We start from the raw sequence: 25,972 nt of genomic DNA on the forward strand, positions 1-25,972 counted from the left end.
CCTGAAACATGGCATCTCATTAAGTTATATCATCACCAGGAAGTGGAATCTGAATGATTTACAGACCACTGCAACCATATGATGTGTCAAGTGCTGGACCATCATTCCACACTCAGGTTAGCATTTTCCTCAATACACTGAAAACCAAAATCCAGGGCATAGAGTGGATGAAAATGAAGCCATCTCCAAGAATCTTGGTGTAATCACAGCAGCCCTCTTAGATCAAGGAACCCAACAATATGTACCAGTGTGAACATAAAATAGGTGTTTTCTCTCAGGCACCCTCCATTAGGAAATCAACAAGATGGAAGGCATGATGAAAATGATTCTTAAATTTAAAAATGACAGAAAGTAAGATACATCATCAATACTTTGCAGCTCCTCACCATCTGAACAAAAGGTAGACGTACCAAAGCTTGCCAAAATGACATAAAGATGCAGCTAAAAAAACATGTGTAACCAGGTGCCAGGGATGCCCACATTTACTTTTGAGTTGTGGGACAAATTTAGGGCAGGGCTTCTATGGGCATATGAGTGATATTGATAAATATGTGGCCAGAGAGGGAGAAATGTGGACAAATAAGTGAATGGGAAGGACAGATCAGTCACACCCAGGCTGGAGAACACACAGGCAAAGCAGTCAGAGCTGAGCAGGCAGTCTGTTCCTGACTGAGGCTGGATCCAGTCATTGCCTTGAGGCCCCCTTTCTGCACCAGAATACCAGTTTCTGACAGAGGGTGGAGCACACATTTCCATACTGGACCTCCTCTTCTGGACCACTGTCTCTCACTTGGACCACTGCTAGGCTGGATGGATGGGTCTGGGACAAGAAGAGTCTCTAGACAGCCCTAGAGACTGGTGTGGTGGTGGGAAGAAAACCTGCTGGGTTGCTGCTACACCAGGGAGTCTCCTAGCAGAGAGAAAGAAGGGAGACATCATCCTGGCTTCACTTCCTGATCCCATTCATAGGTTCCAGTGAGCAGGATAATTGAGCTGGCTTATTACATTGCCCGAAAGGCCCTAAAGATGTACGGATTCGGCTAATAGTTCTGTCAGTTTCAATTTCTCAAATCCTTGAACATAGTAAGTACTTAGCAAATACCATTAAAAAAAACCAGGAAATGCATCAAAACTTTGAAAATGCCACCATAATCACGATCTTCTGGAAGAATGAGAAGAGAAGCTGCCTGGGGTATCTCATTGCTTTCCACTATCAGAATCCAGAATTAGCCACAATCCTTCTGAAAAGTCTACTGAGGAACATAGCTATGCATTACCTGAATTGCAGTGTAGCTTCAGACCAAACCACAGTACAACTGATAGTATCTTTGCAGCATCAGAGATAATAGGGAAAGTGCGGAGCAAATTCCCAATCGCTATACTGCTTCATAAACCTTGCAAAAGCATTTAAACCCTCAACAGAGCAGAGCTTCAATCTCCCCTGTTCCTACTCCCTCCTGCTGCCTCTTCAGCATTTCTGTGCCACGTAAACATTTTAGTACTCATAACCTCCCTTAGCACTTATGTATACAGTCTATGTACTCCATTATTTAAGCACTAACTCGTAAGCATATCGCTATTTCCTTCTTCCTAAATGTAATTTATTATAGTTGACATGTCGGGTAGAGTGTAAGCTCTCTGAGCATAAGAATCATGGTGATGATATAGTAATAATAATAACAGTTGTGGCATTTGTTAAGCACTTAGCATATGCCAAACACTATGTTATACACTAGAGTGAATACAAGATGATCATGTTGGACACCGTCCCTGCCTCACATGAAGCTCACAATCAAAGGGGAAATAGGAGAACAGGTATATACTGCCCATTTTGCAGATGAGAAAAAAGGCAGAGAAGTTACATGACTAGTCCAAGGTCCCACAGCAGGCAAGTGGCAGAGTCTAGATTAGAACCCAGGTTTTCTGTCTCCTCGGCCTGTTTCTTTCTACCCTGCCAAGCACTTAGTATAATGCTCTGCACCCCATAGACAGGCTCTCTAGAAATACTACTGATTGATTGATAGATTGAATTTGACTGTCCAAAAAATGTCCACAAATCCTAGTCTACAGTACAATGATATGGTCAAGTCAAAATTGAAGCTGCCTCCCCTAAACCTTTTCTCATCACCACTGGAGTGAAACAGCCTTGTGTAATAAATGCAGGGCTGTTCAACCTATTATATAATCTCATAATTGAAGATACAGTGGAGGATCTAGAAGTTGGAGTCAGAATACACTTCAAATCCACCAGGAAACTTTCAGCTCAGTAGAGTATGGATAAGAATCATCATCAAGAGCCTTTGATACAGTCTTTGGCATGTACACAAGAAGATGTGAATTTTATGGAATCACTGCATATTCTCTCTATGTAATATGTATTTTTGGTTACTGCTACTGCTTCAATTGGCAGCTGCTGCAGAGCCACAGCATCACTGAACAAGGGTCTTCTTGAAAATGTACAGTGAAGCCTGAGAGAAATGAGGGCCAAAATACCTCAACAAATAGTAGTCCACATATAGGGCAAATGGAAAAGAAACCTCTAGTATCTGACTGTGATAAACTCTGCAACAGCACATGCATATATATAAATATGTATACATCCTTAATATTCAAAAATGTTTTTACTGATCTTCTGTGTTCCGTGCAAGTGGGTGTGACACAAAAGACCAATATGTGACAAACAGTCCTTTGCTCTAAAAATCCTCCATCATTCCTTGCTGCAGGTCAGGCTGCTTTGCTACCACCATGGTAAATTATAGTTGGAAGGCCCTCAATCAGTAATCTAAAGAATTAATGTGTTTCTAGAATTACCTTAATTTTTGCTGAGAGCACATGTTTGGGAAAGCATTTTTGGTTCTGACCACTTCTATTTTTGGATGTTTAGAGGAATATTGAGACTTTTTGACCCCTATTTGCAACAAATATTATCAACCTTTGACCTTTCAAAATAAAGTTAAATTTTATTGCAATATTGAGAAACTCTAAGCACAAGAATTCATTATACTAGCTAGAACCAATCTACATAAGAAGAAAACTAATGACAGGTAAAAGCTACCATGAAAAATATATTCAATTATTGATTTTTTCTGTGTCAAAAGGTTGAGGTTTTTGATGATTCTGTGGATATTTTCCCCATTTAGGTTTTGAGGGGAGGATTAAATATTTGAGAAATTGATCCAATTAGAAGTTTAGTTACCAGAGAGTCCCATGAAATTGGGATTTGTTTATTTCTTCTGAGACCTATAGGTTGTTGCTGTTAATTAAGACTTTAAATAAATCAGTGATGGGATCAGTTTATAGAGACAGCCAATCCATCTTAATTCAGTAGGCTGATTTGGAAAGGAAAAAGAAGAAAAGTTAAATGACAAAGTTTCCATTTTGGCTATTTGAGTGACAGGGTTTTCCACCATTGAATATCTCTTTGGTCTTAATAAAAAGGAATTTTTGTAGACAGGATGGAGAGGAATTCGAAATTCAAGTTTTGCAATTCATATGCAGTATAGTAAAAGAAGCCTTAGGAGATGGGTCTTCCTCATCTCAGCCAGTTATAATCAGGTTATCATGCAAATGCAGGTAGGATTCTTTTCTTCTTTAGCAGCCTATCATTTATTGCCAGCCACAGCCAACAATCAAATTATACTGGGCTACTCCATGAATTAAGCATTAGCATTAGGTCAGATTATTCTGTTTTGATCTGGGTTGGGATGCCAGGGGTTTTGTTTGAATACTGATGGATGGATATAGGATTTTTTTTTTGCTGACTTAACACCTAAAGGCTAGGTTGGGGTCATCTCTGAAAATCAAATGCACAGCTGCAAACTTGTGGAAAAAAGGAAACAGAATGTTCTGTTCAAAAGAATGGACTGTTGTTGATCTGAAGTACTTATTGGCAGGCACCAGCTGTTTGAACTGCTTCCAGCTGATCTAGGCCTATTCCTCCCAGATGGGGATAGAGCTCAGAAGAATCAGTGCAATTTCATTGCATAAGTTGTGTTAACCAGATAATAATCGGAATAGCAGTGGGTTGTTCGCCAGGGAGAGAAGGCTATTTGATTGGCTTACGCAAGAAATCTAGGCCTAGGCCTCTTATTCAAAGCATGTTAGCATAAGCAGTTTAAAAAAAGATGGTCACAGTAATACTTCTGGCGAGCTCTCTACTGCTTAATTAAATTTTATAATCCTCAGCACATCTTGATGTGTCCTCAAGGTCATATTATCCATCCCACTGCTTCTTGGCAGGATTAAGCCTAAATCAGAAAATGGGTGTCTACAATACTTATGATATTGTGCAAGAAGATCTCACTGTCACAATAACTCATTGCGATCGAACAAGCCTCACAGAAAGTTCTTTCTTACATCCAACCTATTGCAGTTTAAAGACATTTATTGTGTTCTGCAATAAGTGAAAAGAGAGAACAGGAGGTTAGTACCCTCCACTTACTCTACCTTCATATATTTGAAGACGAGTTCCTTTCTTTTCTCAAGGCACAATAATTCAAAATCCTTTAACTTCTTCTAAATCTTAATTTCGATCCTTTTTGTCATTTTTTTCCAAACACTGTTCAGGTTTTCCATGTATCTCGGAGGAGGGTTTCTTTTTTGCTTCATTTTCTCATGTTCCCCATTTTTCAAGAATAATGGGGTAAATTGGTGGCAGAGTGAAAATTTGAACTTTGGCTTTCCACCATTTGTCTACAGGAAGAGAAGTTTGTTCTTCCCACCAGAGCAAAAGTATTTTTCAAGTATCTGGACAGTCAGAGAAAAGAATCAGCTTTGTCCAGATTCCAGGCAGGTGCAACTAGATAAGTACCAACAAAGAACAAAAGAAATATGTTTCATATTCTCTATTACAAGCCATTCAACTCATTTGAGGCAATACAGATTTCACTCTGAAGGCTGTTTCATGCAGCTGAGATGAAATGGAGAATTGTTTGTTATCCAGCTAACTTGGGATGGGCAGTTGAGATGGTTTCTAATTCATCTCAGTGGACAACTGCCTATTTTGCTTCAGCCTTGGATTCCAGATTCATGTTTGGGCAGGTAAATACTGACAGTTATGCTTTTAAAGAGACCAAGATGGAACCTCTTGGAAATGCTTGCGCAGACAAGGTGGGATTGGAGTTTGTCTGATTCTTCATGTGCTTCCTGATTGGCTTATGGCCATCCACAGCTAGCAGTTGCTGTCTGGGTCCATTTATGGCCCCAAGATCCTCCTTTGCAATGCAGCTGGACAGCCTGAATTGTCAGGACTGCCCTGAGGCCATCCAGGCCAGACAACAGGAGATGGGATCTGGATGATGTGAAGGACAGCTGTGGAAAAAACTGAAATGTTCTATGTCAATTACTAGGATATGATTACATCCGGGTTCGTGGAAGCTTGGAGACTGAACATGCATCAAAATCATTGGTTTGGTCTGCTTGGCTCAGTCATTGCCAGCATTAAATATGCACTTTAGCATGCCATGTGCCCATTGCAGACTTAGGGCAAAAGGAAAGTTCTTTCTGAAAACTTTCTCAATTTTTCTCCCCAAATTATACTTGTTGATGCATCTAAATCTATCTTCTTGCCCACCTTGTTGGGGTTGAGCGGCATTTCAATAAAAGTTTGTACTATCATGCAACTCTTTATCCCAAGGTCTTCCAAACCTCAAATGAGCACTTAAAAAAAAAGTCATGAGGCTAGTATGCGCTAATGGCCAAACTGAACCACAACAACCATACATCTGGAATTGCAGCATCCAAAATGCTGACTCTCTAAACATTTGGCATGAATTAGCTATTGCCAGTTGGTTTGGGGCCTTATTGGGAACATTGTTAATATGGAGATACATGGGAAAAGCCCTCTTCAAACTTGCTTTATGTTGATTCCAAAGAATCCCTGAGATGTTTCTGCAAATAACTGCAACTTTCTGAGCATCTATCTTGTGTTTGCCTAACAAGGTAATTAACACTTTTGTCACTTGTGCAATTGTATCGCTTTTTTAGTGTGTGGCAGACAGTGTCGTTCTGCATTTAACCCTTCCTCCATCCAGGTGACAGTATCAGGATCTCATATTCTTGGGCTCAATCACTGTCCTCTCTGGTTGTGTCCACAGCTGGGGAACTCAAGGCGACTTCTCCACAACGCATGCGCTACCCGCGGTGAAGGTGAAGCTCTTCACAGAGAGCACGGGTGTTCTGGCTTTGGAAGACAAAGAACTTGGGCGGGTAAGAAAACCTCAATTCCTGTGCTTCCTCTGGGGAGCAATGGAGAGGATTAAGGCTGCCTTATTGGTATTGCAGCCCTAGCCCGCATCTGCATCAGCCACCAAAACGAAAACTTGTGCACCACACAAACACACACCCACGCACACACACACACACACTCCTTCCCCCTCAACACCACCCCTGACAGTGCAAGCAGTGATGAATTTCACATGTTGTCTTTTATTGTTCAATTTATTCTGACTTCCATCTGGTTAAAAATCTACAGAAAATTTTGAAATCTTTTTTTCTAGGATGTTGGCAGAAACAGATCTCTTGGAAAGCACCCTAAAAATATCAGGGCTAAGAATGAGAAAGCTGCCTTCTCAAAGGCAGGTGGTTAGAATGTTTTCCTCGAGAAATGATCGATTCTACCATACCTTGATGCTTTTTTCCTCATTAGTTTCTTTTGCTATTTGTGGTCACATTGAGGCTTCCAGACTCCTTTCCCAAAACCCCACTCAGCAACTCATTTCCTGATCATTCACTTCTTTGGTACTACTGTCTTTTTATGGAAATTAGTTTGTTATTGCCTTTTGGAAGTTCACTACGTCTTCCAAATTTTTTCCTGTGCAGATTGCCTGGTGACCCCAATGACAGCTGGTGAATTCTCAGCCTTACTTCTGGAATTAGGTGGTGTTTAGCCATATATTCTGAGCAGGGATAGCACTTTGTGCTAGCAAAAGTGAGACTCCTTCTGTGAACTGTAGTGCTGTATTTCTAAATCACCCCAAGTACCCCAACAAATATAAACCCTCCTGCTACATCTTTCAAAGCTCTTCAACAGCTGCAGCACTTATGTTCAAAGAGGCATTGCTGTTCTGTAAGAGGTAATGGGTGTCAACAGACCACAGAGAATGTGGTTCCTAAAGGACAGAGCTGCCATGGATAGTCTTCAAAGTGCCCAATTGTGCACTTACTACCTGGCATCAGAGCACCATTATCGAGTGGAGTTAGCATAATGGTATCTGAGTCTATGTACAAGACTGTGAACATCAAAGGCAAAACACATGTGCCTCAGCTGTGGAGATGGAGTAGATGATTACCAGCCAGGAATGTGCAGATGAGGTGTCTGTTCTGATCTTTCATCATGGATACATGTAAGTGCTATCAGAATTGAGCGTGGTTGAAATGACAGGGCTACAGGCAGCATATTGGGCCCAGCAGTGAGTGTGGTGAAGGTAAAGAAATTTCACTAATGACCTTAGCCAGAAGACAGTCTCCCCAGAATGAAATACCTTGGTTACACAATGCTTGTGAACGAATTGAAATCAGGGCTATTGGCATCTGTGCACAGTCAGCATATTTGAAGTGAGAAAAAGCTCTCAGACTCTATATGGCAAGGAAATGCTACAGATACATTTGGTGGAAGGCAAAAGAAGAAGCTCTGAGAATTCTAAGCACTTAGAGACCTTTTCTTTTCCAAGAGAATCAGGACTGTGAAGTCACAGAAGTAGGTCCTTTCCCTCACCCATTTCAGCTCGTTACTTTTTCCCCCTGGCAGAATGACTGCTCTCTGACCAGCTCTTCTCCTATTTCTTCTGGTAAGCTCCAAAAAGAGAGAGTCACCATTCCAGAACAGAAGGGCCCAACTCTCTCATCAGAGAGTTACAAACTCATGTGAATTAGTACAATTTGATTTTGAAGATTTGAATAGCATTATCTTGACTTTGAACTAACTACATGTATTTGGCTCTGAACATTTTACCTAGAGGTAGATGATAGGGTCAGCCTGGGTTCTGGCTGCTGAAAACAGGTCTCAAAAATTATTTGAGAAAGACAAGCTGATATAGCTCTGCACCAACCTCTGAAATGGTCAGAAGAGTCAGTCACACTTGCAAAATTTTAAATCAATATACAGGAGTCTCAATATCAAACCCAATGCTATGAGGGTGAAAGCACTTTTTAAATATCGTACTAAATTCTCCAGGATGATAAATTTCTGATCCTAAGAGTGCCATTCAATTAATTACTGTTCTGTTCAGTAAACAATATTGCCTTGAATATTTAAATAATTAGCATAATGTCCTGAAGTGCTGAAATGAACTCAGGGAGTTATTTACACAGTGGAACAAGCTAACTTACTGTTAAACAACTAGTGAAAAAGTCCCATAAAATAATGGGAAGATGCAGTTGACATCAGGAACAGCTGCAAGTGGGAGCTCAGGAAGATACAGCAGGGCTTTAGAGATCAAAAGCGGAAGGAAAAAATGGCTGGTAGAGCTGGGCCAGCATGCCATAAGGAAGGAAAGTTGGGGGGATTGGAGAGAGACTCAGTCAGAAGGAGCCTTGGAAAGACACAGGCCTCTTGTCCCAGAGGAAGCCAACTCTAGCAGCCTTCCTCTGTTTCTTAGGCCAGCGTCCTCCCAAATTCTCTTGCTATTTCTTCCCAAAACTACCTCAAGAAAACACTCTTCCCGATCTTTTGGCTTCCTGGCTCTTTGCTCGAGGTTTTCAAGTCAGTTTTGCCCCAGGTCCTTAAGTGGTAGAATGTTAAGTTGGTTAATCAGAAACAACTAAAACATAACTAGTGGGTCGATGAGGAATAGGGTATGTGGAGTATATACATTCATTCATTTATTAAATCATACTTATTGAGCGCTAACTCTATGCAGATCACTATACTAAGCAATTGGAAAGTACAATTCAGTAATGAATCCCTTTACCCAGCTGGATGATTAACCTCAATAAGATTAAGACAAAAGTGTTTGGCTCATCTATGCTTGTAATCACCATGAGAACAGAGACTGTTTTCTTTATATGATTTGTCCAATACTTAACACGGGAGAAATTATCAAATCATAAATAAGTCCATGTTTTCACATGTTTCTTATATAATGAATTTGCACAGGCAAAGTGATTTTTGAGCAGTAAATTGAAGATGAAGATACAATGAGAGCTACAAAAAAGAAATAAATTCTCTAAAAATTACACCCAGACATGAAACAGAATGTAATTTAAGATGAATGTTATAAACTGATGTCCAAAAATTAGGGAATATATGTAAATAAAAAGTGTTTTTCTTTTCTAAAACAAAACTGACATAGATAGAATTGGTAGTTTCTAAGCAAAGTTTGTTTTTAGAAAGAATCCTACATGAACATTTATGAAAGAAAAGCTAAAGGAAGTAAATATCAAACTGAAGAGAATGTGAGATTTCCTAGTATAAATCAGACTGGAAAATGCTCAAACTTAGCTCCAGGGAACAAACACAAAATATTGACCAAAGGCAATAAGCCAATTAAATGGAAACCAAAAGAGGGACTAGAAAACAAAGTAGGGAAAATGAGAGAAACAGTACAAATGAGAGGCAATAAAGCTGACTTTTCTCATATTTTAAGCAAATAGGGGAAAGAATAAACTGCCTTTGTAATGTAAAAAGCAGACTCAAAAATAAAGAAAATATCATTTTTAAAGGAACCCAAACTATGTTAAAATGACTCTAATTTTTCCAGCTTAGTCTTCATTTTTAGCCATTTCCAGGAAATTGTAAAGTATGGTCTCAATTGCTATTTCTGCTGGTTTCTATTTGCATATGCAGTGCTAGTTCCCCTTCATTTCTAATGCCCTGGAAACATATGGTTTGGCACTTATTCCATGGTTTCATTGGACATTAGCCTACCTTGGCCTCGGACAACCTATCTATTCTCTGTCAGTATTCCAGATCATGAGATAACTCACCTCCTATTAGTCTTTTGATCATCCTACTATCCATCATTTGCTAGGTGTCTCCATGCCATTTGTCCCTTTCAAGCCTGCAAGATTTTGACAGAATTGGAAGATTCCTAGAGGACACTTTGGCCCAAAAACTTTGGCCAGACTTTTCCCTTTGTTTCCCTCTACTTTCTTTGCCTTTCCTTCCCCCTTACTCTACTGCAAGCTGAGATTTCAGGCAGCTGAAACAGCACTATGGTTCTATGCTGTTCAGTTCTAGCACAACTGAATCTATCAGACCAGCCTTACAGTAGGAGGAGCCTGATGACTGACCAGCTGAAGAAGGATAAGGTGGTTTCAATCCACAAAGAGAGAGACTTCAAAGAAAAACTCTGCATCCCTTTAACTACCCTCTTCTGCTCAGGCATAGTCTTACAGCAACTGAGAGCCAGCTGAGTTGCTATGGGATTTATGTTTTCATTTTAATGGCTTAATCAGGAGCATATTATGCTTCTGTTTCCTCTAGCCATGTCCTAGTCTGAGCTGGAAATCATATAACTGGCAGAGGGTTATCATGAAGTTGTGGATCCACGCTCCCGATTCCAGACAAGTCCAAACCATCTAAAGCTGTTATCTGTGGAACAGCCTCTATTGGGAGTCTAGTACGGGGTATTGTAATGGGTTGTTTCTCAATAAATACTGATTATTGATCTGTTCCACCATTTAATCATCCTTATAGTCAAGACATTCTTCCTATGGCTGATAAAACTGTCTTCATTCTGAATCAACTTCCTTTGTGATTTGCATCACACTTTCAAAAGATTTTCCAGCTGAAATAACTGAAACTGGGAGTGCTAAGTAGCTTCTAAATCTCCCTTTGCAATGGGAGAAAAGAGAGCTAACATTATTCTGTGGCCACTGCTGCTTAATCAAAAACTAATAGAGCTAAAACAATCCTTACCTCTGCAAGATCCCCTAAACAAACCTTTACTACTCGGTTCTTTGAGTCATCAAAACACTCTTGACATTTAAAGAAACAAAGTTACAAAGCAGTAAATGTCAAAAGATAAATCCATATATGCCAGTGATGGATGACAGAAAATTGTTATTGAAATACACACGGATGATTTCTAAACCCTTAGGGGGGTTTTGCCTTTGTTATATTTTGACAAAAACCCAGGATTTCATGAAAACCCAGTAAATATTCACCAATGGCTTCTTTTCAGAACCTCAATGTGCAAGTTCCTTTGCAAGAGGGAGGAAATTCAATTAAAAATAAAAGTCTAGTTTGAAGGGACCATAAGATTGCAAAAAATAAAGTGAGGCAACTCTTTCTATAATGTTCTTCCTTCCTTTAACACATTTTCCTTCTGCTGGCTATCTTGAGTCGTTTGAAGCTGTCCTGTCTGTTCCTTTCTCCCTTACCAGCAGAGCAAAGCAGGGCTGTTTGGTTGGTGCAGTCCTTTTCTATATATTTTATGTGGTCATGCTGGAGGAGGATGCAACCAGAGACAGGAAGGCCAGTGACAGAATATGCTCCCAAGCCACTTAGGAAACATTCTTGAATGAGCAGGTTGCAAACAATGTGGAAAATATTTGAGTCACTATCTCAGACCTGTTGTCTGTCAGTGACTGTCCTGGGGCCACAGTTGCAAGATGACAGGCATTATGAATAATAAAAATCATCATCATAATAGTGCCATTTATTGAGCTCTTATGTGTCAACCAATTTTCTAAGTACTGGGGTAGATACATATTAATCAGGTTGGACACAGTCCCTTTACCACATGGGGTTCAAAGTCTCAGTAGGATGGAGAGCAGATATTGAATCCCCATTTTACAGTGCCCCAAGTGCTCCATGCACAGTAAGTGCTCAATAAATACCATTGATTGAACAGTGATGAGGACCTGGAATGCCGCATCTCAGCAGTGCTCATCACAACATAGCTTCATTCGGCAGATCATGTGAGGAAACTGACCAGCAGCAGCTGCTATATAATAAGCTGAAATGTCACATATGCAAGCCAAGAGTGCAGAAGAGATATATTTTATAAACATAGTGACAGTATATAAACAGGGGCAGTGGCATTGGACTATTATGAGGCCACAGCAATAAACACACCAACCAGATATATACAAACCAGGAGAGGGATTTTTCTCCATGGAGCAAGGATTGTGGAGAGATCAAATCAGTCTATTATATTTATTGAGCACTTACTGGGTGCAGACCACTGGACTAAGTGCTTGGGAGAGTACAATAAAATAGAGTGAGTAGACATATTCCTTGCCCTTATTAAGCTCACAGTCTAGAGGTAGATACAAAAAGAAATTAAAATGTTATGAATGAAAAAAATATCAAAGGGGGCAAAGCCAGTCTCTTTGTGTTCACAGCATGGACTATACTGTCTGGCATGCATTGGTTTATTTCAATCACATCACATATGTGGATAGGATTTCATTGTCCATGGCATCATTTCCAAATATGAAGAATAGCTAGATATTTTGTTGGATCGGGACATGGGCCCTCTATTAATCACATAACTTACAATACCATCAGTTTGGTACACAAAAAATAATATGGTCCCACAGTGTGTCTTTTGAATTTCCAGTCCCTCAGGTTTTTTTATTAAGGAAACTTCATAGTGCCAGGAACTGGAAAATGAATTCATTTTTCACATTTGAAGAAAATAGATGTTTTGAAACTAAATACAAAACAACTACAGAGCATTACCATTTTGGGGTGTTAAATTATAAGATATTACAGCTTTTGTTGCACCTATGTTTATCCCATATGCTCTCAGTTTTCAGTTTTTCTTACATTTTACTCCTTTCCATCTCATTTTTTTCAGATCTCCATGTGTCCTTTGAGGGCTCTTTAATCGAAGTAAAAACCCAAGTAGCATGATTCCGTAAATTACAGCAGAAGGTCTAAATTGTGCCAGCCAAAAAAGTTCCATTACCATACATTTTGTTTTAGTATGTAGACAATACAAGCGTATTGTCTACAAATCTGTTCTTCAAACCAAAGTTTTCACTCGCTTTAGTACCACCCTGAGTCAGAGAGATAATATGATACCAGTATCTTCAAAGACTCTATGAATGCAAAACAAACATTGAAAAGATCCAAGGGTGAAGAAAAAAGGAAATGGGCATGATACCTGTCAAGATCAATCAGGAAATTGTAATTCTCCTCTATTTGTGCCAAAAGAGCCTCCAATGTTGTCTACCCAAGCCATAATCCAGTAATCTCCAGGTTACACACTGAAAGCTATAAAACATTTTTTTTCACTTGCTGCCTGCCATTATAAATACACTTTGATCATATCCATCATATCGGGAGCAGCATGGCTTAGTGGAAAGAGCACGGACTTGGGAGTCAGAGGTCGGTGGATTCTAATCCCGACTGCCACTTGGTAGCTGTGTGACTTTGGGCAAGTCACTTAATTTTTCTGTGCCTCAGTTACCTCATCTGTAAAATGGGGATTAAGACTGTGAGCCCCACGTGGGACAACCTGATTACCTTGTATCTACTCCAGTGCTCAGAACTGTGCTTGGCACATGTAAGTGCTTAATAAATACCATCATCTTCATATCCATTAGTGAAACCATAACTGCAACTATTTTAACTATTACTGCAAAGATATGCCTCCTGAACATTCATCTTTAAAATTTTCCAGCATTTTAATTTAAGCTTAACATGACTATCTCTTAATATGTATACATACACATAAAAGCATATAGGTGTATTATGGGTTTGAAGATGATGCCCCGAAAGTGAGACTTTTTATCAGTGTACAAGTGTAGCAGAAAAGCTCAATGTGTGGCTGACAATCCCTCTCACATCATGTGCATTTAAAGATTGCCCTGTAATATATTTACTACCCACAGCAACTGTTGCCATTTCATTTCCTCATTTTTGGTCACAGTCTTCCTGAAACATCAGTTTCAAGATAATCTCCCATTTCTAGTTGCTACACACTAGACTGATCAGCCTTCTGCCTCCCAACTAGTCACTGCTATATCACATCATTTGAGTATTTGCTTCAGTCTCCCCCCTTTAAAATTACCCTCTTTCAGCTTACCATAGACTAGCTGTTTGGCATCCTGCTGTTGTGCATTCTCTTTATATATCTGCCCAGTGACAAACATTTCTTCATTAATGAAGGACTGACTGCATTCCGGGGCATCATTTTTATGACCCCCATTATGCCATTTGGTGTGATGCATGGACCAAAGAAGGAATTGATAGACCTGCTCTAGAATTCGGATGTTCCATCTGTGGCATAGCCAGGCCTCACACCATGCTCTGCATTGCACTGCAGTTGCTTTACAAATCTTCAGTTTGGTCTGAATCTTTATGGTGAAACCAACCTCTCTCTCTCTCCCTAGTGCAATGAACACTGTATTTTTCCAAGTCAATTCTATACCTCTTTTAATGATACAGCTACCTCATCTGTAAAATGGGGATGAAGACTGTGAGCCCCAAGTGGGATAACCTGATTACCTTGTATCTACCCCACCACTTAGAACATTGCTTGGCACATAGTAAATGCTTACAAATACCATAATTATTATTTTCATTATTATTATAAAGCCTATACCTGGGAGCCTTCGTTCAGAAGAGAGAAGACCTGTACAGAAATCAGAATGTCCCAAACCCACTTCTCTGAGCTGTTCTTGATCAGGAAGTCTTGTTTTCTCATCCTGAGATGTCAACCCTGAACCTGAGAAATGCATATGCAATGAGTACATTCTCATCATTGTATAGCATCCTAAAGTTACAGAATACAATTGTTGAGTTATATTAAAGCATTAAATAATCTTTCTTTTAGAACTGCAATAAAATGATCTGACTTTCTGGAATTTAAAGTGTAATTCAAACCTTTACAATAGGACATCCAAAAGAATGTGTTTCCAAATAAGTGTAATACCAAGAACAGATCAATCAGTGGTATTTATTGAGCACTTACTAGGTGCAGAGCACTGTACTAAGCCCTTGGGAAAGTGCAACAGAGTTAGTTGACAGGATCCCTGACCACAAGGCGTAAGAGGGTCAATCTAGGTGAAACTCCTTTGAGTCATCTTCATTGGTCTAAAGTAATCTCTTTTCTCTGATATTTTTCCTACAATTTCCCCCTCTTAAAACAATTTTATCCTACCACATCAATATGTGTCATCTACCACACAGAGAAGAGTGGTTTGCCTGTGTATGTATTAGGCAAAATGGATCTAAACATGGATCTATTACTCATCTGCTCTTTGACCTTGAGCAAATCACTTAACTTCTGTCAGTTAACCTCATCTGTAAAACAGGGATTAAAACTGTGAGTCCCATCTGGGACATAGATTGTGACCAATTGGATTACCGTGAGGACAGAGTAGCAGGGAAGTCGAGTTTGGTGGAAAGGGTGAAGTAGAGGGAGTGAATTTTGTATCAAGAACCACTTCTCTCATCTTAAACACTGATTGAAGAGGATGAGATGGTCACCTATGGGGTTTTGTGGTACACAGTTTCATCTGGTTAAAATTACTATGCTCCTTCACTTGCAGGTTGTTCTCCGGCCCACACCCAATAGCCCCAAACAGTCAGAGTGGCATAAAATGGCAGTTTCTAAAAACTGCCCTGATCAAGATCTGAAAATAAAACTTGCAGTCCGAATGGATAAACCTCAAAATATGAAACATTCTGGGTAAGTGAAATTGTCTTTTTTTTCCTCTGAGTTCCCAGGATTGATAGTTCTAGATAGTACATCAGTTCATTTTTCAGCATCACAAGAGTGGAGAAATATTGATATTCAGATCTTCAGAAGAAAGTAAGTAATCGAGGCTTGTCCATCAGGGTGTAATATCATTTTATGTATTTTTGAAATAATTTTCAAGTGTTCATTTGACTTGCAGTTATTTGGTTCCTATTTTGCTTTGAAGCAAAAGGTCAGCTAATCTTTTGCTGTTCATTAGTGTTCTCTCCATACAATGATCAATATGTAGAATTTCCCAAACAACTTAATAATTGTGTCTTCATGAACTTGTTTGAACAATCCACACTACTACACTGGACTATAATTCCTATCAAAATAGTGAGTTTTAGCAGATATACCTGATGGGTATGTGCACATGATCTAATACTAACCATAGACAATGCTCTTAATGCTCACTACTCCTCTTTGCAATAAACAATACTGGAAGAGGGTGGCCACTTGGTATATTTTGCCTAATACAGACATAGGCAAAGCCATTCTTCTGTGTGTGGTAGGTGATACATATTGATGTGATAGCAAAAAATTGTTTTAAGAGGGGGAAATTGTAGGAAAAATATCAGGTAAAAGAGATTATTTTAGACCAATGAAGATGACTCAAAGGAGTTTCGCCTAGATTGACACTATTACTTCATGGCAAAGTGTTGCCTTCACATTTGGATCCATTTTAAAGTACTACAGAATTTCCAGTGGGAAGCTTTTAGATGCATATAGTCTATGCCCTTTCGATGTGCTGTGTACAGTCAAGTGGTAAGATCAATTTTCTTTGGGTGAGTCATGATCTTTCTATTCTGGTTTCAAACATTAATATATAGTTGTTCTTTTTAATAGAAGAAGATGGTACTAATGGCAAAATTCACAAAAGAGAGCCTCTGTGACTGAAAAGGCCCATGTGAAACCCACAACGCCAGCCACATTGTACAAAAATGACTGTCCTAGGCTGTGTTGTCGTGTTTGATTTTTGCAGCTCCTGGAACTGTTTTCACTTCTGTCTTCTTGTAACTTGCTCCTTACAAAGCATTTTGCTCAAACAGAGCTGTTCCTTTCTTGATAGCAGTATACCATGCTGTTCTGTTCTGTATAATTGACTCCTATTTTTCAGCAGGGATGCAGCATTGACTGAGGGTTTGCTCTACTGTGTCCTGAAAATGTTTCCTCTGTTCTTCTTGTTTTCACCTTCCCAATTTTAGACCTCCATACAGTAATTTTTGGTGTATCTTGTGTCAGTCATTCTGCTCATGTGCCCCACATAGCATAGCTAGGTGGAGGTGAACATAGCATCAATGCTAGAGGACTAACTTTGTTCCAGAACTTCATCATCTGTGATTCTGTCTAGCCATTTGATGTTGAGGACAGCCTGAAAATAACACTGATAGAACTGCCCAAGGAATCAGACGTGGGATGTGGTGCTCATGTGTGGTCCAGGTCTCGCAACAGTAGAGAAAGTTGGACAGCACCACAGCTCTGCAGTCCTTTAGTTTGGTCTGCAGCCTCATACCATACTACCACCACACTGAGAGCTTTGAAAGGATGGGCTGGTTTGCTTGATTTGGTGTTTTGCTTCCTTGTCAACTGTTTCATCATTGGTCAGTGTGCTGCCTAAGTAACAGAATTCTGTGACAGTGCTTACCTCCGTGTTGTCAATATCAATTTTTAGGTGTGGGTATGACATACCTGATACTGGCTGATACATCACCTTGGTTTTTTTTAGACTTATTGCCCATCTGGATGCTTGGCTAGTTTGATGAAGTGGTTTATAATCATTTGGATGTCTTTTTGGGTGTGTGCCTCTAGGATGCAGTCATCTGCATACAGCAGTTCTTTGGATGATGCTCACACTCTTGAGTTAAAAGGGTTTCCCAGAGGTGCAGAAGCTTAGTCTAACACCTGCATCCAAGTCTCTTGTTGCATCTTCCAGGATGGCTGTGGAGAATAAATTGAACAAGATCAGGACAAGCATATATCAGTTAATCAATAGTATTTATTGAGCAATTTCTATGTGCAGAGCACTGTACTAAGTGCTTAGGAGAGTACAATGCAACAGAGTTGGCAAACATGATCCATGCCCTTAAGGAGATTACAATTTTACAATCTCACATAGCTGCTTTACTCCATTGGCAGTGAGAGAATGGATTGGACAACCATTCCCTAACGAAGTAGTCAGAACCTCATTGAACTTTTCAAGGCAGCCAAATTTGCTAAGTAATTTCCAGACCCGAGATCTATTGATGGTATCAAGGTCTACCTGTGGAGAAGCAGCATGGCCTAGTGAAAAGAGTTTGGGCCTGGGAATCAGAGGACCAGGGTTCTAATCCTCGCTCTGCCACATGCCTGCTATGTGACCTTGGACACTGTGCCTTAGTTTCCTGATCTGTTAAATGGGGATTAAGTACCTTTTCTCCTCCTACTTAGACTGTTATCCCCATGTGGGACAGAGGTTGTGTTCAACCAAATTATCTCATATCTACCACAGTCCTTAGTACAGTGTTTTCCACATAATAAGCACTCAACAAATATCACAATTATTAGTTTTATGAAAACAGTGTAGCAGTCTTTGTTCTGTTCCTTGCATTTTTGGTGTATCTGCCACATAGCAAAGATCACATCAGCTGTGCCATGCTATGGCTTGAAGCTGCATTGTGATTCCAGGAGTGTTCAGTCAACTATATTCTTTAGTAGCTAATCCATTAGTACTCAGGCTAATCTTTTACTAATCTTGTCAGCAATAGAGTAATGAGATACTTTGATAAGTGCCACAGTATGATTTTTCACCTTTTTTCTTGGAGACGGTGATGATGGCGGCATCTTTGAAACTCACTAGTGTTTGCTTAGTGGTCCATACATTGGGGAATAGTGTCCCCTCCATATTTATGTATCTCAGTACATATGCCATCAGGTCTGGGTGCTTTTATGTTTTTCATGGCTCTGCTGTTGGTGAGCTCCCTAATAGTGGTGACTTCCCATGTTGGAAGATTGTGTATGTTTTGCAGAGCCTCATAACTTGGTGCTTGATGTGCGATGATCTTGCCATCTTTTCAAGATTCCCTGCTAGTCTGCAATGAGACTGAAGCCATCTTCACTCTTAATAGGAACAGTGATAGCATGAAATATGTCTTTAGAAATACACCTATGACAGTCTGCGTAGCCCTGGATCACTTCCACTTTCACATCCAACCTCCTGTTGTATATGTTCTCTAATTTCAGTTGTGACATGGGCTTCTGAAAGTCTCATTTCTGCCTGCATTCTGAGATTCTGCAAGGTGCCACTGATGCAATGGAGATTTCACAGCATATAGGCCTTTAATGTCTAAATCATTAGTATTGAACCAGTCTTGGTGACTACTCTTGGCTGTACCCAATGTCTTGACAGCTGCCTAGACTATTGCCTAGACAGATGACTAGACTTATCGTGGAGAATTGTAATACTCCAAATTTTTAAGTCCAAAACTGATATTAAACTCTCAACTACTGTATAACTCTGAAACCAACAGAAAAGCAGATTTAAGAACCAGCCCCCCATAAAAATCTGATGCTTCAGAAAAAAAAAATCCCTCCATTCACCTATACCCTCACCTCTATGTGTTTGCCATTTGCTCCTGTATGAATATCTTATGCCGTCGAGTTGTCTCCAACCCATAGCGATGCCATGGTCCTGTATGAATAGTTACCCTGTTTTCCCTCACCCCTTATCTTCACTTTTAACTGACAGCCTACACCAACCTTTTTTGTTTTTTACTTTTTTTGTATTTGTCAAAGAAGGATGATACTGGATACTTAGGTTAAGGAGGCAAAGAAAGAGCTAGATATAGAGTAATGCACATATAGAAAACACACCTGCACACAAAAAGAGAGCAGTGCACACCCCATATCCTCTTGTCTACAGAGCTCCACTTGGATTTCCCACTGGCACCTCAAGCTTAACATGTTTAAATTAGAGCCCCTATCTTTTCCACTAAACCTAATCCTCAGTCAATAACAATACCATCCTCCCTGTCCCAGAAGTCCCACATCTTCACTGTCATCCCCAACTTCTAGCTGTCCTTCAATTCTCACATTCAACCTACTGCAATATCCTGCCAGTTCTTCCTACACAACACCTCCTAGATCCCCCCATTCTTCTTGACCAAAACTGTTACCAACCTGGTAGAGGTTCTGGTCATATCATGGCTAGCTATTGCATCACCCTCATTGCTGGTTTTCTTGCCCCCAGCCTCTTCTCTCTCCAATCTGTATGACATGCTGCTGCACAAATCATTTTCTTGAAGTGTCACTCAGCCCACTTCTGACCTCTCCTCAAAATCCTCCATTGGGCATCTCTCCACCTCAAACAGACACTTCTCACAATTGGCTTCAATTCTCTTCACCCATTATTTCTCAACTCACTCTCTTTGCTCTTCCCAAGTCAGCCTTCTAGTTGTTCCTCACTCTCAATTATCCAGCCTCCATCTCCTCTGTCAGCCTGTTCCCCCAGATTGGCCCTGCCTTCCCAAATCATAGAGACCACAGTCTCCACGTTCAAAGCTCTCTTAAAATCCCACCTGCTTCAGCAATTGATCAATCAGTTAATCAGTTAAGGAGTAGTATGGCCTAGTGAAAACAGTGTGGGCCTGGGAGTCAGAGGACCTGTTTGTGCCAGTTGCCTACTCTGTGTGACCTTGAGGAAGTCACTCAATTCCTCTGTGCCTTAGTTTCCTCTTCTGTGAAATGGGAATTCAATATTCCATTCTCCCTCCTACTGGCTTCCTGGAGGAGATATGATTTCAGTTGGGCTTTGAAGATAAGGAGAGTGGTGGTCTCTGTAGGGAGAGGGAGTTCCTGGCAGGAGGGGGAGGATGTCAGCAAATGGTTGGTGGTTGGCAGGCAAGAGTGAGAGACAGTGAATGAATAGATTGGTATTAGAGGAGAAGGGTGTTCAGGCTGGGAGAGGAGTGAGGATAAGTAAGTAAGTGGCCAGGGATTGTGTGCAAAGCACCGTACTAGGCCCCCAGAGCTGACCAGAGTCATTCACTGCCCAGATCAGCCTCTCTTCTTCCGCCTATCACCGAAAAGGTGAAGCCCCACCCACAGTGAGGACACCGAGGTTGAGCAAGGGATTGTTGGCCTCAAGGCCTGGCTTTCTCCAAGCACGGTTTCAGCTACTTATTGTAATGTGTTCAGTTTGGATTGTTTAATCTTTCTTTTGCTCTTCTTTTTGTAATTAGAGTTGTTTTTTACTTATTTTCATTGTTCTATGTTTCTATCCTCCCCTGCTTAAATTGTGATTCCTTCAGGAGATGGGAACCATACTTTCTTGATCATCTTGTATTTACCACAGCATTCAATACAGGAAACATTTAAGATTGGCAGTTGATAATCAGTACACAGTAAACCAGAGACATTCTCGATGAAGATGTGAGGAAAGGTGGCTTGCTTGGAAGAAACCTCATGGAAATACCATGCGAAGAAAGTCAGAAAAGATCTCTGGAACCTGGAAGAAGAAAATTACTCAGAAGCAAATCTTATTTTTCTCCTTTCCTGCTGAAATGGGATATTCTGACCAGAAGAGGTTTGAGGACCAGATGTTAAGTAGAGGGGAGAGTAAATGCAATTCATAAACTCCTTTTGGGCTGGGATTATTTATACCAATTTAATTGTATCATACTTTCCCAAGTGCTTAATACAGTGCTTTGCACACAGTAATTACTCAATATCACTGATTGACATATACACCATATCAGCCCAAGCATGGAAGTAAGAGCATTGTTTATGGTACTTATGAAGCACTTACTATGCGCCAAGCAGTGTTCTAAGCATTGGGCGTAGAACAAGTCAATCAGGTTGGATACAGTTCCTGTCCTACATGAGGCTCACAGTCTAATTTCTTAATGTCTGTCTTCTCCTTTAGACTCTATGCTCACTGTGGGCAGGGAACATGTCTACCAACTCTGTCATATTGAACTCTTCCACATGCTTAGTAAAGTACTCTGCACACATAAATGTTCAATAAATATCATTGATGATGATGATTTCTACACTTATATAATGAGAAGGCAGGTAGGGCATGAGATTGTCAAGTAAATAACATGTGAGTAGGTGGTACTATAATAAGGTTTGGATGCTTCTTGCCCACACTATCTGGATGCCAGAGGGTTCACCTTTTGGAAAAGGGTGATAGAAAATGGAATGGATGATGTGGCCACAAGCTGTGGATTTAGCTCCTAAGGAATTCCAACTCCCATCCCATGACTTAAGCCCATCACAGAATCCTACATGGGATCCAGGCATCTCCTGTCTTCTCTGGTACTATAGAACCTAGAAAGGCAGGAGAGCTAGGGAATAGTAATAGTAGAAGTGTAGAAGTAGTGGTAGTGGTGTTGGTAGTAGCAGCAGCGGCAGTTATTGAGTACCCACTTGGTGCAGTGCATTGTCTAAGAAGTTCTACATTCCTCCCCACAAGGAGCTTACATTATTCTGGTCATAAATGAGATCTACATGTTCATCATTCCCCACAAGGAACTGATAGTAAACCACTGACCCAAGGTGTATCCAATCCCCTCATGAATCTACTAATATTTTTCTACTTGTGGTAACACATTCCAATACCAATTCCAATTCCAAATACCACTCACCAGAGGAGGAAGTAAAGAACAAAAGGTTGTGTTGGCTTGTCTTCCTAAAGGACTAAGACTCTGAGGGGCTTTACAGACATAAGAGATGGGAGCCGGCATCATGCCAGCACATTCACCTGTCATGCTTTGGTTTTGGAGCAGCCTGGGTGTAAGGGTGGTTTGGAAAGGGGAGGCTGAGGGAACTGAATCAGTCCAAGGTCACCCCCGATTTGTGTAGCCTAGAAGTCTTGGGGCCCCTCTCAATCAATCAGTAAGTAGTACTTATTGACTGCTTGCTGTGTGCAGGGCACTGTACTAATAGCTTGGGAAAGTGTAATAGAGTTAGTAGACCTGATCCCTGCCATCAGAGGACTTACTATTTAACAGTGAGCTATGCAGAAACCTTCAATCTATTGTATTTATTGAGCACCTATTGTGTGCGGAGCACTGTACTAAGCACGCGGTAGATTACATTGCAACAGAGTTGTTAGACATGTTTCCTGTCTACAAGGAGCTTCATTCATTCATTCAATAGTATTTATTGAGCGCTTACTATGTGCAGAGCACTGTACTAAGCGCTTGGGATGAACAAGTCGGCAACAGATAGAGACAGTCCCTGCCGTTTGACGGGCTTACAGTCTAATCGGGGGAGACGGACAGACAAGAACAGTGGCACTAAACAGCGTCAAGGGGAAGAACATCTCGTAAAAACAATGGCAACTAAATAGAATCAAGGCGATGTACAATTCATTAACAAAATAAATAGGGTAATGGAAATATATACAGTTGAGCGGACGAGTACAGTGCTGTGGGGATGGGAAGGGAGAGGTGTAATAGGTGTAAGAGGTGTAAGAGGTGTAAGGGAGAGGAGCTTACACTTTAAGAGGGGAAGACAGACATTAATACAAATAAATCAATTACAAATATGTGCATAGGTGCTGTGGGACTGAGATGACTAAAGTGTACAAGGGTGATGCAGAAGGGAGTGGGAGAAGAGGAAATGAGGGCTTAATCAGGGAAGGCCTCTTGGAGTAGTGCTTTGGATAAGGCTTTGAAGGTGGAGAAAGTGATCATTTGTCAGATATGAAAAGGGAAGGCATTCCAGGCCAGAGGCAGGATATAGGTAAGGGATCAGCAACGAGATAGACAAGATCGAGGCACTGTGAGTAGGTTGGCATTAGAGGAGCAAAGTGGAAGGGCTGGGTCATAGTAGAAAGGCATGGAAATAAAGTAGGAGAGGGCAACGTGATTGAGTACTTTAAAGTCTATGGTAAGGAGTTTTTGTTTGATGTGGAAGTTGATGGACAACCACTGGAGATTCCTGAGTAGTGGAGAAACATAGACTGAATAGTTTTGTAGAAAATAATAATAATGGTATTTGTTAAGTGCATACTATGGGCCAAGCACTAAGTGCTGGGGTAGATACAAGGTAATCAGGTTGTCCCACGTGGGACTCAGAGTCTTAATCCCCATTTTACAGATGAGGGAACTGAGGCCCAGAGAAGTTAGGTGACTTGCCCAAGGTCACACAGCAGACAAGTGGTGGAGCCGGGAATAAAACTCACGACCTCTGACTCCGAAGCCCATACTCTTTCCACTAAGTCATGCTGCTTCTGATCCAGGCAAATGATCCAGAAAAATGTTCCAGGCAGCAAAGGAAAGTATGGACTGAAATGGAGAGAGACAGGAGAGAGGGAGGTCAGCAAGGCTCCTAATGCAGTAATCAAAGTGGGATAGGATAAGTGCTTGGATTAACATGGTAGCAGTGATAGTTTTTCACCTCTATAACTGCCTATAATTAAAATAATTGTGATGTTGGTTAAATGCTTACTACGTGTCAAGCACTGTTCTAAGCACTGGAGAAGATACAAGATAATCAGGTCAGACCCAGTCCCTGTCCCACACATGACTCACAATCTATGTAGGAAGGAGAACGGGTATTGAATTTCCATTTTACAGATGAGGTTACTGAGGCACAGAAAAATTAAGTGACTTTCCTAAGATCACACAGCAGATACATGGTAGATCAGGATTAGAACCCAGGTCCTCTGATTCCCAGACCTGTGCTCTTTCAACTAGGCTTATCCTGCTCCTATTTCACCAGGCTGTGTGAATTGGATGTTTCTGAAAGTGAAAGATGCACAAAAACAGACTGGTTGAAGATGCTATTTTCTGTGCTACCTTGATGTGGACAAAATGAAACTTGGGCCTGAAGGAGGTGCAGTGTTCTCCGAAGAGCCTATTCAGCAGACATGTACTTGTTACTCTGCTGCTCGTTAATTTGGCTACAGAGGTGTATCACCACCTCTTGATGCCATGCAACATTGACCTGAGCTAAGAGAAAGATTATCAATCCGACAGTCAGAACTCTCATAACGGCCGGCTAACAATGGTGATAACCTTCCACCCACAGAAGCCAAACAATTGCTTTTATCATTAGAAAATATCAAGCACACTAAGCATTTGCTCCTGATCAAAAGGCAAGACTTGAACATTTATGGTGTATTGAATCAGGTCAAATTAAGCAGTGAGCTATAATTTATTACTCAGAACCCACCTTCTTTCTTTTTTAACTAGAAGTTCAACAATTTCTCCAATCGATGTCCCATGAGTCTCCTTTTTTTCAGTGGTTTCACTTTCCAATTCCATATTGCCACTTAGGCAAGCATTATTAAAATTGTTACAAAAATGTTACTGATACGTAGATGGCAGTGTGTATTTCACTTTATGTTCAGTCTGCTGCTCCAGTGAGGCTCTGCCCAGAATTTTCTGGATGAGCTGTAGTACAGTATGGTATAATATTCAATCAATCAGTGGTATTTAGTGAGTGCGTACTATATGCAGAGGACTGTATTAAGCACTTGGGAGAGTACAATATGATAGAGTAATATTAATAATATTAGAGATACAAAGAAGGGCTCTTTAAAAGCCTTTCCTATCCCCAAGCTTGTGTAAGTCTGGTACTTACATTAGCAAATCTATTATGTGAGTTGGCCAGTTGGAGAACAAGTTTTTGTTGGTATACAAGAAAAAAAAAATGAGACAACATTAGAATGGAGCATACTGCTTTCCTCCATCAATCACTCTTTGAAAATAACAATAATAATAATAATGAGGTATTTTGCTTATATAACTCCTTTCAAACCATGTAATTCAACCATGCAGTATTGCTACTAATGAAATAGCAACAGCTTGCTTTAGTATTTAAAATTTCCTTGGAACTTTACTCTCTTGTTTTAGATTCTTAATGTTCCATAGAAACAAAACCAAGTTTCCTTTTCATCCAGAAGGATAAATTCACTCTGGGAAAATCAATCCATCAATCAGTAGTATTCATTGAGCACAGTGCTTGAAAAAACACTTTATTCCTTGGGTTCAGGTTCATTTGCAACCCTGCAAATAATCCTGGGGCAGGATGAGCTCTGCTCCTTAGTACTAGCAACACCTGGGAAGAGTCTATGAATAGGAAAAATCTCATCTGGCTTCCAGACAACTTTTGTTTTGCTACTCAATGCTTAGGAAGTGACTGCAAACTGACCCCAACTTGTAGCTTGGTTGGTGATTTCTACTTCCCAAGGTCTGGAACTAATTTCTCAATTGACTTTCAGACAAGAGTACTTTACACGGAATACTGAGCATGGTTGAGGCACTGAAGCATAAGAGATTGAGATTTAAGATAGCCTCTTTCTAGGAATAATACCGCAGTACAAACCTTTCTATAGGAAAGTGTGA

At 40.4% G+C, this 25,972-nt stretch overlaps 1 protein-coding gene across 17 annotated transcripts in view; it reads left to right on the forward strand.

Moving 5' to 3' along the window:
• The window catches only part of CADPS (calcium dependent secretion activator), a 495,043-nt gene that overhangs the window by 287,834 nt on the left and 181,237 nt on the right, over positions 1-25,972 (forward strand). For all 17 annotated transcript variants that reach the window (XM_029051421.2, XM_029051416.2, XM_029051412.2 and 14 more), the window contains 2 exons: positions 6,096-6,207; positions 15,448-15,587. In XM_029051421.2, coding sequence (XP_028907254.1) covers positions 6,096-6,207; positions 15,448-15,587 — 252 coding nt within the window. The remainder of the gene's footprint in view (positions 1-6,095; positions 6,208-15,447; positions 15,588-25,972) is intronic.

This window comes from Ornithorhynchus anatinus, chromosome X1 (assembly GCF_004115215.2).
Source record: "Ornithorhynchus anatinus isolate Pmale09 chromosome X1, mOrnAna1.pri.v4, whole genome shotgun sequence".
Taxonomy (NCBI): Eukaryota; Metazoa; Chordata; class Mammalia; order Monotremata; family Ornithorhynchidae; genus Ornithorhynchus; species Ornithorhynchus anatinus.